At 39.9% G+C, this 14920-nt stretch overlaps 1 protein-coding gene across 1 annotated transcript in view; it reads right to left on the bottom strand.

The window, feature by feature from the left end:
* Positions 1–14920, bottom strand: part of LOC127000110 (uncharacterized) — a 158666-nt gene that overhangs the window by 101003 nt on the left and 42743 nt on the right. Inside the window, exons 5-6 of the mRNA XM_050863528.1 lie at positions 12389–12472; positions 3386–3512 (exon numbers count right to left, since the gene is read on the bottom strand). Of these exons, the coding sequence (XP_050719485.1) occupies positions 3386–3512; positions 12389–12472 (211 nt within the window). The remainder of the gene's footprint in view (positions 1–3385; positions 3513–12388; positions 12473–14920) is intronic.

Raw genomic sequence — 14920 nt, 5'->3', positions numbered from 1 at the left:
TCTTCTCTTAAATCTAACCAACAGGTGGTGTCCCACAGAGTTCTGTCCTATCTCCCACTCTTTTCTGTTGTTCATTGATGATCTTCTTTCCAAAACGAACTGTCCTATCCATTCCTACGCCGATGATTCCCACTCTGCATTATTCAACTTCTTTTAATGAAGACCCACCCTTCAGGAACTTAACGACTCAAGGCTGGAGACTGCCAGAACAGCAGCCTCAGACCTTACTATTATTTCCGATTGGGGCAGAGAAAGAACCTGGTGTCCTTCAACGCCTCAAAAACACAGTTTCTCCACCTATCCACTCACACAATCTTCAAACAACTATCCCTATTCTTTGACAACCAGCTATCACCTTCCTCAACACTAAACATTCTCAGTCTATCCTTAACTCAAAATCTCAACTGGAAACTTCATATCTCATCTCTTACTAAATCAGCTTCCTCGAGGCTGGGCATTTTACACCGTCTCCGCCAGTTCTTCTCCCCTGCAGTTGCTGTCCATATACAGGGCCTTGTCCGCCCTCGTATGGAGTATGCATCTCATGTGTGGGGGCTCCACTCACACAGCTCTTCTGGACAGAGTGGGCTAAGGCTCTTCGTCTCATCAGCTCTCCTCCTCATACTGATAGTCTTCTACCTCTTAAATTCCGCCAATGTTGCCTCTCTTTCTATCTTCTATCGATATTTCCACGCTGTTTACTCTTCTGAACTTGCTAACTGCATGCCTCCCCCCTCCCACTTGGCCCCACTGCACTCGACTTTCTACTCATGCTCATCCCTATACTGTCCCTTACCCCTTATGCAAGGTTAACCAGCATCTTCACTCTTTCATCCCTCACGCTGGTAAACTCTGGAACAATCTTCCTTCATCTGTATTTCCTCCTGCCTACGACTTAAACTCTTTCAAGAGGAGGTATCAGGACCTCTCCTCCCAAAACTGACCTATCTTTCAGCCACCTCTTTGGATTCTTTTTAGGAGCAGTGAGTAGCAGGCTTTTTTTCATTAATGTTTGCTTTTGTGTGTACCCTTGAACTGTCTCCTTTGCTGTAAAAAAAAAAAAAATATATATATATATATATATATATATATATATATATATATATATATATATATATATATATATATATATATATATAATTGCTAAGAAAATATTGCAGAGCTAGAGGAAATTTACAGAAGAAAAGCCTAATAAATAAAATGAGGTCGAAAGAAGAGGATAGCGTTAAGATAGTTGTTCAGTTGCTAAGAGATATTACATCGTTAGAAATTTACAGAAAAAGCTAATAAATAAAAGGAGGTTAGGAAGTGGATATATATATATATATATATATACATATATATATATATATATATATATATATATATATATATATATATATATATGTCTATATATATATATATATATAGATATATATATATATATATATATACATATATATATATATATATATATGTATATATATATATATATATGTATATATATATATATATGTATATATATATATATATATATACATATATATATATATATATATGTATATATATATATATATATATATACATATATATATCTATCTATATATATATATATATATATATATGTACATATATATATATACATATATATATATATATATATATATATATATATATATATATATATATATATATATATATATATATATATATATATATTTTTTCTTTAGTCCGGCCAAGAATTATTATGTTCCTCAACACCAAAACCGTCCGATATGTTTTTTTCTTTTAAGAGGAAAACACGAGTAAAACAAAGACGAAAAGGAAAGAAAAGAAAAAACACAGGAATAGTATGTACCTCCCTTTATTTAGTAGGGTTCTTCGGTAAATTTCTCAACAGCTGAAATATTTTTCTTAGCAACTGGATCAACTATATACAATCTCCTTTTATTTATTAGGCTTTTTTTTCTGTAAATTTTCTACCGCTGAAATATTTGTCTTAGAAACTGGATTAACTATATATATATATATATATATATATATATATATATATATATATATATATATATATATATATATATATATAAATTGGTCCAGTGGCTAAGAAAAATATTTGTGAGGTAGAGAAATTTACAGAGGAACCCAATAAATAAATAGAAGGTTGAAGGAAATGGAGGGCGTTTAGATAGTTTATCAGTTGCTACGAAAAATATTACAGCGTTAGAGAAATTTGTAGAAAAAAAAGCCTAATAATTAAAAATAGGTTGCATATATTTTATCCATTTGCTAAAAAAATATTTCAGCGGTAGAGAAATTTACGGAAGAAGCCTAATAAATAAAGGGAGGTTGAAAGAAGAGAATAGCGTTTTAGATACTATAATAAATAAAAGGAGGTTGTATATAGTTAATCAGTTGCTAAGAAAAATATTGCAGCGCTTGAGAAATTTACAGAAGAAAATGCCTAATAAATAAAATGAGGTTGAAGGAAGAGGATAGCGTGTATATATATATATATATATATGTATATATATATATATATATATATATATATATATATATATATATATATATATATATATATATATATATATATATATATATATATATATATATATATATATATATATATATATATATATATATATATATATATATATATATATATATATATATATATAAAATTCAGAAAATATGTTCGTCATGTGCATAAGGTATAAAGTAAATTGTATTCATATGCCTAACTATAGGTATTGTACTACAAAATATAATACAGTCTCATGTACAGGATTTCACAGAATATAAATATGTGGATGAAAAGACGTGATGACGGGAAGGTCGGGAAAGTTTGTGGCGTGTGAAATGCGCGCACGAACGGCAGCTTGGCAGTGGACGGCTTAATTAAGGTGGCCGTCTAGAGGTGTCGTAAGGGTGTGTAAAAATAATTAACTAGATATTAAACTACTCCCTAGAATAAAAAAGGGCTTACGTGACTTCCCATTGAGTATACATTAAAGGCTCCCCCTGCAAAAGTACTCATAGTTATAAAGTATAGAGTGAGTGCTGAAAGGGATGCAAGAGGGAGTGTTATGGTAACAAGACGTACCCAAAAGCACCTATAGATATACCAAAATAGAGTGCCTAGTCTTACACATTTTTGTCTCTCATTTCGACTCTTTCCAAAGGCCACAGGGAAACTTAACCGGGTCTTCATGGTGTTATCCCGTTCAAGGTTCAGAAGTCGTGTAAAGCTGTTACTGGGATCACAAAACAACCCATGAAAATCCCAGCAACACCCACGTGAGGCTTTTCAAACAGGTTAACTTAGGCGCAGGTACCGTTGAAAATGCGTGTCAAAGTTGGATGCTAAAAGGGGTACAAGATGGAGTGTCATGGAGGCAAGACGTACCTGATGCGTGGTAGTCGTGGTAGGTCGTGGAGACGGGGCGAACCTTGAGAGTCGTGTTGGAGGTGTAGCGATGAGGGCCGAGGGTAAGACGACACTCCGCGACCATCTGCCCGCCCGCCGACACGACCTGACGTAAGGAGAGAGAAAGACGGAGAGGGTGAGAAGGAGGGAGAGGGAGAAAGGGAGCGTGAGTGTAAGAGTGCTTTCCCTGTCTCCTACTTAGTTTCCTTTCTCATTTCATCTCCAATCATCCATTAGTTTTCTCATTTTCCTCTCTTTTCTCTCTCGTATCTCTCTCCTCTTCTTCTTCAGTCGTTATCTTCTCCTCTCATCATGTTCAGGGTGAGAAGGAGGGAGAGAGGGAGCGTGAGTGTAAGGGAGTGATGAGACAATTAGGAACAAGACAAGGAGGGGAAAAGGAACCATATGAAGACGAAAATATAATAACCTCCAAACGGATAAGAAAAATTGATAACTCGAATGTTTGGTTGGAGGAGAAAGAAGGAGCGTGAATGTAAACGTGTTAGGAGAGAGACATGAACAAGAACAACGAAAAGAAAGAAAGGAAGAAGAAGAAGAAGAAGAAGAAGATAAGAAAATAAAAAAGAAAGCGTATAAAAGGGTAAGGCGTAAGGGATAGACTAGGAGGTGGATGACTGCCTATCTCTGTTCCTTCATTGCGTTCCAGACTTCGGCATTTCAACCTTTCCCCATGCCCTTATCCTGCCCTTTCTCTCTCTCTCTCTCTCTCTCTCCCTTCCCTGCCTCTCGAGTTTCCTACCCTGACCTCTATCCACGAGTATTCTTCAGCCATTGTATGTGAGAGAGGGAGAGAGAGGGAGAGAGTGTAAGGTCACCCCGTAGGAAACAATGACGGAGACGACGCCCCACCAAGACCAAGACCAAGACTGAGATCGGGAACACTACCGCGACCTTCTGTTTACCTTCCCTTCCCTTCCCACAGTTAATCTTATGACGTGTTCCTGTTGTCGTTGGTGTTGTTGTTTTTCTTGTTGTTTTTATTATATTATTGTTTTTCTTGTTTTCTTGTTTTTCTTCGTCTTATTGTTTTCTTCTTCTTCTTCTTCCTCTTCTTCTTCTCCTCTTTATTGTTGTCTGGTCTGCTGTTATTTTGCCATTTCCTCTTTATTTCCTTTTCTTCTTTTTCCTCTTTTTCTTCTTCTCTTTTTCTTCCGTTTAACTTTATTTTCATTTTTGTTCATCTCCTTTTTATCTCTCTCTCACTGCTCGTGTTCTTCTTCTTTTTCTTGTTTTTCTTTTTCTTCTTCCTCTTCTCCTTCTCCCCTTTCTTCTTCTCTCCAAGGGTCCAGCCGCTCCCTTCTTCCACATCCATCATCATCACAGAGGCCTCATTACCTCTCTCTCTCTCTCTCTCGCTCTCGCTCTCGCTCTCTCTCTCTCTCTCTCTCTCTCTCTCTCTCTCTCTCTCTCTCTCTCTCTCTCTACTACAAGGCCAAATACCTCCTACTTCTGCTCCTTCTACTCTTCTTCCTCCTCCTCCTTCTTCTCCTCCTTTTGTTTTTCATCTCCTTCCTTCTTCTCAGCAGTAGTAATCTCCGCTTTCTCCTCCTCCTCCTTCTCTTCCTTCTTTCTCTTTTCCTTCCTCATCTTCCTCCTCCTCCTCCAACTACTCCTTCTGTTCCTTCTCCTCCTTCTCTTCCTCCCTTTTCATTCTCATTCTTTTCTCTCTGTTCCACCTCCCCTTTTATCTTCCTCTTCTCCAGACTTCTATTTCTATTTGCTTTCCTCCTCTTCCTCCTCCTCCTCCACTCCTCCTCCTCCTTCTCCTCCTCCTCCTCCTCCCTCGCGTGCTCCTGGGCCGTGTTAGTATTACCTTTGCTTTGTCAGAATAATTAACAATATATTTTTTACTTGCCCGAATTAGCCGAGTCGTTAAGCTTAAGAGCAGATCCCGGAGAAAGGAGGAAAATTGTTGGTATACACGGAACCCTGGCTAGTCCCCCCTAAAACACCCCCTTTTTCTTTGTTTCTCTTTCTCTTTCTCTCTTTGTTTCTTTCTCTAACCGTCCCCTGCCCTTTCTTTCCTTCCCTTTCTCTCTCTCACACTGAAAACTGGTAACCGTCCTTTCCTTTCCCTTCCTCTTTCCTCTCCTTTCTGTCTCTGTTTCTCTTTCTCTCTCTCTCTCTCTGTCTCTCTCCATCTATATCTCTCTTTCATCTGTCTCTCTCTGGTCAGTCTCTCTCTCTCTCTCTCTCTCTCTCTCTCTCTCTCTCTCTCTCTCTCTTTCAGTCATTTATACTCTTTTCCAAATGTTTTCTTTGTTTTCATTCTTTCTTCCCTATCTCCTCCTTTCATCTCTTACTTTTTACCTTTTCCCTTTCTTTCGTTCTATTTGTCTCTCTCTTCTTCTTTATTACTGTCTCTTTCTATTTTCTGCAGTATATCCTTCTTTCTTTAATAGTTTTCCTTTTCCTTCTTTCGTCTCATGTATGATTTCTTTCTTCCTCTTCTTTATCATATTATCTCGTTTTTATCTTATGCTCTTAGTTTCCTTTCTTTTTCTTTCCTCATCTCCTTCTTCTTTTCCTCTTTCTCCTTCTCTTCCTCCTTCACCCTCTCTTCCTGCTTCTTCAATATCCTCTTTTTCTTTTTCTTCCTCCTCCTCTTTATCTCGTTATTATCTTATAGACGTAGTTTCCTTTCCTTTTCTTTCCTCATCTCCTTCTTCTTTCCCTCTTTCTCCTCCTCCTCCTCCTTAACCTTCTCTTCCTGCTTCTTCAATCTCCTTTTTTCCTTTCTCTTCCTCCTCCTTCTCTTCACCTTTCTCTTCTTCTAACTTGCATTTACATTTTCCTTTTCATCTCCTTTCTTTTATCTCCTTTTGCCCATTTCCATATTTTTTCCTGCTTTCCTTGTTTTTCTCTATTTTTTTTCTTAGTGTAATAAATATAAAAACGATACAAAAACACTATCTTACCACTATCTAACTAACTTACACTATCTAAAAAGTAATAACAGACAATGAATGAGCGAAATAAAATGAAATAAATGAAGAATAAACGAAAAGTCTAAAAATAACGACTCCTTTAACCTCCTCTTCTTCGCTAAAGTGGTTGCGTATCGAAGCATCTATTTAAACGCTTAGCCGATGGTTCCTTTCCTTCCCTCCCTTAATGGACTTCGCTTCTTCGTAATAAAATGTATCACTTAAGTCACTACGTTCGTCTCCTCTACCACCTACTTACTTACTCTCTCTCGCTCTCGCTCTCGCTCTCTCTCTCTCTCTCTCTCTCTCTCTCTCTCTCTCTCTCTCTCTCTCTCTCGCTAATGGACGCTACACTTAACATTTTTGGTCCGTTCTCAAATGACCTTCTCCAGCAATAGCAACTTCCGACCTTACGTACGCGTCCATTCGTCCTTCCATTTGTCCTTTCTTCTCTCTCTCTCTCTCTCTCTCTCTCTCTCTCTCTCTCTCTCTCTCTCTCTCTCGTGGAAAAGGCCTACACGTATTCAGTTTTCAATTTTTAAGTTTCCTTCTATTATTTTTCCCCTCTCCAGTGTTTATAATTTTATGATTTTGAACACCCAGCAACTAACTGGCCTGATTTTCTTTTGTTTTCGTTCCTCTTTCTCTTCTTTTCTCTTCCTCTCCTTTTCGCAAACCAAGCAACTAATCCGACTTTCTCTGTGTTTCGGTTTTCTTTCTCTTCTTTTCTCTTCCTCTCCTTTTCGCAAACCAAGCAACTAATCCGACTGTCTTTGTGTTTCGTTCTTTTTCTCTTCTTTTCTCTTCCTCTCCTTTTCGCAAACCAAGCAACTAATCCGACTTTCTCTGTGTTTCGGTTTTCTTTCTCTTCTTTTCTCTTCCTCTCCTTTTCGCAAACCAAGCAACTAATCCGACTGCCTGTGTTTCGTTCTTTTCTCTTTCTCTTCCTTCCTTCGCAAACCACAAAACTAATCCGACTTTCTCTGTCAACTAATCCGACTGTCTTTGTGTTTCGGTTTTCTTTCTCTTCTTTTCTCTTCTTCTCCTTTTCGCAAACCAAGCAACTAATCCGACTTTCTCTGTGTTTCGTTCTTTTTCTCTTCTTTTCTCTTCCTCTCCTTTTCGCAAGCCAAGCAACTGATCCGACTGTCTTTGTGTTTCGTTCTTTTTCTCTTCTTTTCTCTTCCCTTTCTCAAACCAAGCAACTAATCTGACTTTTTCTTTCTTTAATTTCATTCTTCTTTCTTTTCTTTTTCTCTTCATTTCTCGAACCAAGCAACTAACCTGACTTTCTTTTTCTTTTTCTTTCTGCTTTCTCTTCTTCGTCCCTCCTGTTCTCCCTTTCTCCTTTCCGCCTTTTCTTTTGTTTTCATTTTCTTGGCCGGGACACACACACACACACACACACACACACACACACACACACACAAATGTACGATAGTCAAACCAGTTCCATGTTCTCGAAATTCTCCTACTACCTGACCATCTACGCCCTATCCTATCCTAACCCCTACTTTTTCTACCTAACAACCTACTCCTCCCTAACCTACTCCAACTCCTATGCCTCCTAACTAACTTCCTACTCCTAGCTTACCTATCCTAACTCCTACTCCTAACCTATCCTAAATCCTACTCCTGCTAACTAATCTACTCCTACCTAATCTACTTACCTCCTACTCTTGCTGTCTGACTATCTATTCGTACCTACAGCCTCGTTAAGTGTGGGTGTGTAATCCCTGATACGTTTAATTAATAAGAATTTGACCCTTAATTACCTTTGAGAACACCTGCTCATTAAGGCGATTGGGACATTAAGTAAATATAAAAACAAGGTCACGTGGCTATCATCAGCATTAGCGGATATGATGTGAATTTCCTGGTGAGTGGAAAGGTAAAAAATAAGTGAATGAAGGAAGGAAGAAGAGAAAGAAGCGAAGGAAGAAGAAGAAAAAGAAGAAAAAAGCAACCTTAATGTATACTTACTTGTCCACGCAACTTAGAGAATGAAAGAAGAAAAGAAAGAAAACAGCGAAGGAAAAATTAGAGGAAAAAAAAAAAAAGATGAATGAGTAACCTTGATATATACTTACTTGTCCATACAACTTAGTGAATAAAAGAAGAAATGAAAGAAAACAGCGGAGGAAAACTAGAGGAAAAGGAAAAAGAAGAAAAAAAAACCTTGGTATATACTTCCTTGTCCACGCAACTTAGTGAATAAAAGGAATAAAAGAAGGAAAATAAAACAGCGAAGGAAAAACTTAAGAAAGAGATAAAAAGAAGATAAGCAACCCTGATATTGAAGTCCATGCCCATGAAAAAAATATAAATAAAAAACACTCATTTTCAGTATCGATCTATCTTTGGCATTCCTCATTTTCCACACGATCTAACAAACGAAGAAATGAAGGAGAGAAAATATCGAAGGAAAAACATAAGGAGAAAAAAGAAGAAAAGCAACCTTGATATATGTAGAACTCCATGCCCGAGAAAAAAAAAATTACATGAAAACCTTTTTACTAATATCGGTCCATCTTTGGCATTCCTCACTTTCAACACTAACTAACAAACCAAGAAAGGAAGGAAAGAAAATAGCGAAGGAAAAACTAAACGAAGAGGAAAAAGAAGAAAAAGCAACCTTATTATAGAACTCCATGTCCAAGAAAAAAAGAAAAAAAACATACGAAAACCTGCTTACTAATATCGATCCATCTTTGGCATCCCTCAATTTTCGAACTCACTAACCAGACGAAGAAGACGAAGCAGCGGCGATTAACGTTAATATCCGCCTTGGACGTAATACACAACGAAGCAATGACGGTGTATTTCAAACCTTGGTATACTGAAACACTTAGAACGAAGAATGGGATGGAGGTTGAGGAGGAGGAGGGGGGGGTAGTAGTAGTAGTAGTAGTAGTAGAAGTAGAACAGGTTATTAACAGGAAAATGACACGATTATAACCGAGATACATAGAGTGATGATGATGATAATGATGATGATGATGATGAGGAGAGAGAGAGAGAGAGAGAGAGAGAGAGAGAGAGAGAGAGAGAGAAAGAAAGATAGAATGAAAGAAAGACACAATCAATCAATCAATCAATCAAACAAACAAACAAACAAAGAATGAAAGAATAAAATAAACAAAGAAAAAAAAGAAAGAAAGACAAAGAGGGAAAAAAGAAAGAAAAGGAAGAAACAAAAGAAAAAGAAAGAAAGAAATATCGATTAACTTTTTTTTATTAGCCAGATCATCAACATCAACAACAACAGCAATAACAACAGGAGGCAGCGGCAAGGGGGGGGAGAGGGGGAGGGGGGGCTAAGGGGGGGGTCAGGGGGCACTCCGGTAATTAGCCGCCTAACGCGACATTACGAGGTGGCCGCATGACGCTAATCTTCGCCGCACGACGTTCCAATAATGAGTTTTTAAAAGGTTATCATTTCCCGCCGCGCGTCCGTCTGCGTCTTCTTCAGCGACACGTGCAGGAGGGAGGGAGAGAGAGAGGGAGAGAGAAAGAGAGAGAGACACAACGCTGCCCGCTTCTCACCTGGCGCCGTTCACCTGAGACTAAACGACAGGCAGACAGGTGGATTTCACTTTCCCAGGGCTGTGCGTGTGTGTGTGTGTGTGTGTGTGTGTGTGTGTGTGTGTGTGTGTGTGTGAGATAGAGAGATAGAGGGTCAGCACTACAGCATCACAAGCCCAGGAAGCTCTCACGGCCATACTAATGAGTGCTGACATTGCTGACCTCGCCCAAGACACCTCTCCACCCGAAACTGACTTATCTTTTGACCTCTCGCTCTGCCATCTTTTACTGGAGCATCGTAGAGCGAACTTATATATTCCTGTGTTTGTTTTAACCCTTGAGCCGCCTCCCTTGCACCAACAACAGCAGCACCACCAGTAGCACCACCAGCAGCACCACCAGAAGCAGTAACAGCAGTCGAGGCGTTCCCTTTGTCGCCCCAAGCCGGTAACTCACGCCCTGATCTTCCATGTGAGGCGATGCTCCTAACACTAAGCTGGTTGACACTTCTGCGCTCCCCCTCCCATCCTGCCCCTTACCCCCCTGCCATCCACCTAGACTCCCCCTTCCTCTGGCTATCCCCTGAGAATTCCCCGCCTCCCTCCTTTCCCAAGTACCTACCTAAATTCCCCCCGTTCCCCTCTCTCCGCAGCCCCGAACTAGACTGCCTCGCTCCCCCGTCCCATGATCTCCCCCAGTCCTTACATAGACTCTCCCATCTCCTCCCTCCTCACCCGCGACCCCGCCCCTCGCATTAATTAGAATGAGGCATAATCAGTATATATAGATCAAAGTTGTCAGGTTGCTCGTTTCAAGGTGTCAGAATGCGCAAGGAGAGACATCTTTTGACTCAGCTTCCTCCATGATCCCCTCTCTGTAGCTTGCTTAGTATTAGTAGCTGCGGAAGGATAAACACGTAGCCTGCTGATAAGGGTGACGCATGATCAGGTGTTATATAGTTCAAAGTTGTCCATTCCTCACTTCACGGCGACAGAATGCGCAAGGAGAGACGCGATTGACCCAGCATCCCACCCGCGTAAAGCTACCTGGCACTCCCTCTCTCTTTAACAGATGTGAAGCCCCTGAAGGTAGCCCATAAAGGTAGCCCCGTGCTTGCTCCTCCCAACATCCCCCGTACGCCTCGCCTAAACCAGAGTAGCTTGTTTTTTTAATGTTTTTTCTTCCCCTTTAGGCTCTGGATGCGGGCGGAACTACGAATGGTAGAGCAAATAAACATGAGTTGAAAATACAGAACATATCCATTCACGCTGTTTTTGCTGTTGTTGTTTTGCGTTCGATAACTACTTCACCGAGTGTCCATACTTGAGCCATACCACCGTTGCCAGATTATCGTACTCAGAATCATACCACCGTTGCCAGATTATCGTACTCAGAGCCGCGTATTTACCGGTTTCTGTCCCATAACTGTTGCCAAGAAGCACCAATAATTAACCGTTTAAACGATAACCATATATGAAGGCAGTTATTTGGGTGATGAAAGCAGTTTTTGGTCGGATATCGGCAAACATAAGAGGCAGAGTACGACAGTCTGGCAACGCTGATGATGCTGCCAAACTACTACTTCCATCAGAGACAAAATTAACAAGAAAACAAAAGAACATCAGGAATTTGCAGGAGGTCGGTATTTGGATGTAAGTTAGTAGTCATTAACTCGAATAAGGTTTAATTCATATATAAGAAGGAAACTCACAGAAAACGGGGTCTGCATGGCTGACTCAATTAGTATTAGAAATGATAACAAAAGAGACAGGCAGAGAGGATAAGGAATAGGTGAAGGAGTGAGAGACAGACGGAAAGACAGAGACGCACAGAGACAACACAAAATAGGGATACTAATGGGTACAGCACAAAAACAAAAGAAAAATAATGGGTGTGTGGAAGATAGAGAGATTGCAAGAGATAGACAGACAGAGAAGATATATATTAATAGGGTTTGCGGAGAGGAAGACAGACGGAAAGAGAGAGACAGAGACGAAACACAAATATAAAAGAATAACTTGATATATATTAATAGGGTCTGGGGAGAGAAAGACAGACGGAAAGAGAGAGACAGAGACGAAACACATATACAAAAGAGTAACTAGACATATACTAATAGGAGTTGGGAGAGAGAGAGAGACAGACGGGGAAAGACAGACAAACAGGGAGCCGGAACAAAAATACAAAAGAATAACAAAAATGAGGAGATAAGAAAAAAAAAACAGAAAGAGACAGAGAATAAATAACAAGTGTAAGAAAGATAAAGAGACAGACAGACAGAAAAAGACAGACAAAGAAAGACGGAACACAAATACAAGAGAATAACAAAAATGAGGAGATAAGGAAAAACAGAAAGAGACAGAGAGAGAAAACTAACAAGTGAAAGAAAGATAAAGACAGGCAGAAAAAGAGATAGAAAGATAAAGACAGGCAGAAAAAGAGATAGAAAGATAAAGACAGACAGAAAAAGAGACAGAAAGACAGACAGAGACAGACACAAAACACTTACTTGCTCTCCAGGCACGCGCAGAGACAGTCCAGACACTCCCCGCTGAAGGGCGCTGCCGTAGGGCGTAACCAGATCCGACGCCACCTAGCGGGAGAGGAGAGAGGGAAAGTTACTAAACAAGACCCGTACGGTACGCTTTCGTCTATCACAACAGCTATTTCCAAAGGCTACAAAGGAAGTGAGTCGGGTTCCCATGAGTGTTTTTTCACGGTCATGGTGCAGAACCCTTGTCAAACTATCACTAAGCTCATAAATCTACCCATGAACGTGCTAACACAACCTATACGAAAACCTTTTTAACTAACCTAACCTAGCCTACCCTAACCTACCCTAACCTAACCTAACCTAACCTAACCTAACCTAACCTAATATGGGTGTAGTCTCCGAAATGTTTGAGAATAAGATCCCAGGTGACATGTATACCTGGTTAGCTAGATAGATAAATAGATAGATAGGTAGATAGAGATAGGTTAGGCTGAATTACCCACAAACTCATAAAATATCGTACTAGTTAGCTATACCCCTTGTTAGCTATTTCCTTCGACCTATGACTTGACCTATCTTTTGGCCACTCTTTCTTTTGTCTGTTGCGGGAGCGGTGAGTAGCGGGGTTTTTTTCTACACTTTTTTTGTTGCCCTTGAGCCGTCTCCTTTGTTGTAAAAAAAGAAAAGAAAAAAAACACTACCACACGCATCCGTCATTTCGTTTTCAATCCATATCTGTGTGTTGCTCGTTTTCGCTGTAATGAATCACGGAATACCACGATGCATGACCCTTCAAAACCGGCAAATAACGTAGTACTAATATAGCGGCGTTTCCATGATCCCATTATACACTGTTGCTCTCCCTTCCCTTCCCTTCCCTTCCCTCCCTCTCCCTCCCTTCCCTCCAATCCGTCACTCTCAGTTAGTAGTTCATCTCTATGCTTTATACACTCGTTTTTGGGCTCAGATAAATCACGGAGTATTATTAGGATGGATTGCCCTGAAAACTCGGTACACACACTCACAAAACAAACAAAAAACGGGCTCACGGATTGGTTAATTTTGCTTTCCCCCGCGTCACACTTTTCAACGGGGCACGAAGACATGACTGTTGAGTTTGTGTTGCTGTTGTTTTATTTGTGTGACCGTGAAACCCTCAACGATGGCGCTAGAGATATTAATAAATCCTTCTTTTTTGATCTATTTTTTTAACTTAGGCATGTTGTGTTTCATTTATATTGCTGTCGTAGTTCAACATTTCATCACGCTGGGTTAGGTTAGGTCAGGCTTTCGCTCGCTAATGCCTAATATAACTCATGTGTGGCTGAGGAATACATTTAAACAACTATTTTTTTTACAACAAAGGAGACAGCTCAAGGGCATAAAAAAAGGAAACAATAATAAAAAAATCCCTCTCCTCGCTGCTCCCACCCCCCCAAAAAAAAAAATCAAAAGAGGTGGCCGAAAGAGAGGTCAGTTTCAGGAGGAGAGGTGTCCTTATACCCTCCTCTTGACTGTATATTGATAGGATGAAAATGGTGATGTTATGAGAATGCCAATGTTATGAGGTCCTCTACAGAAAGACTGGACTAATGACCGGACCAATGGATGATCGAGCTCCAAGCCAATATTATCAACCACTGAAAAACTCTCATCAGAACAGAAGAACCCCATAATGCAACACCATTTAGTGCGGGGAATCGAACCCGTGCAGTCTGAGTAGAAGTCAGGGCAGTAACCAACGGAGCCACCAATGAGCTAAGAGGTCACCGCGCTATCTGGCACTTCCGAGGCCTGTATATGACACACCAGCCCCGCACAGTGGCCATGGAGGTGAAGGTGACCACGCCTACACTCTCGGGCGCTGGAGACGCTTTTCATCAACCCACAGTGGCACATAATTATGGTGTATATATATGTACATTAGAGAAACTGCATTAACGCAAAAAATCCCGTAATGTAACACCACTGAGTACCAGGGATCGCACCCGTACCTTCTGAGTATCAAGGATTCTCATCACTAGTTTCGTGCCCCTGGTGGTGGCCTGACAAGGTTTCTACGTCATGAACATGAAAGAAAACTCATGAGAACACGACTCATCTTCTTTGCAGCATTTGGATGTAAATGGACGCAAGGTGAAGACTGCGGGGAGGCTTTATAAGAGCATTTGAATGAGTTAAGAGGATTAAGTAAACATGTAGGCCTAAAAATATGAGTAAGTGAATATGAGAGAGAGAGAGAGAGAGAGAGGACAATGAACCTGTGAGTCAAGTCAACATAAGATTATACTCGATTCCAAACAAGATTATGCCGCGAAGAGATGAAATTCACGCAAGTAATAAAGTGAATAAATGCTTCTACGTGACATTAGGCAGATAGTTTTATGCTTGATCCATTTGACATCGAGCTGGTAACGTAGTAAACAATATATTAGATAAATTAACAAGATCAGTGGACGAAACTATATTAGACTTGACATAATTAGAAGTTAATAGAACGTTACATTATGAAGTAGATATTCAAGCAGGTTTTGTATAGTCTGTGCT

Source organism: Eriocheir sinensis, chromosome 17 (genome assembly GCF_024679095.1).
Source record: "Eriocheir sinensis breed Jianghai 21 chromosome 17, ASM2467909v1, whole genome shotgun sequence".
Classification (NCBI taxonomy): domain Eukaryota; kingdom Metazoa; phylum Arthropoda; class Malacostraca; order Decapoda; family Varunidae; genus Eriocheir; species Eriocheir sinensis.
Note: the sequence above shows the minus strand (reverse complement) of the source record. Positions and strands in the feature narration are given on the sequence as shown.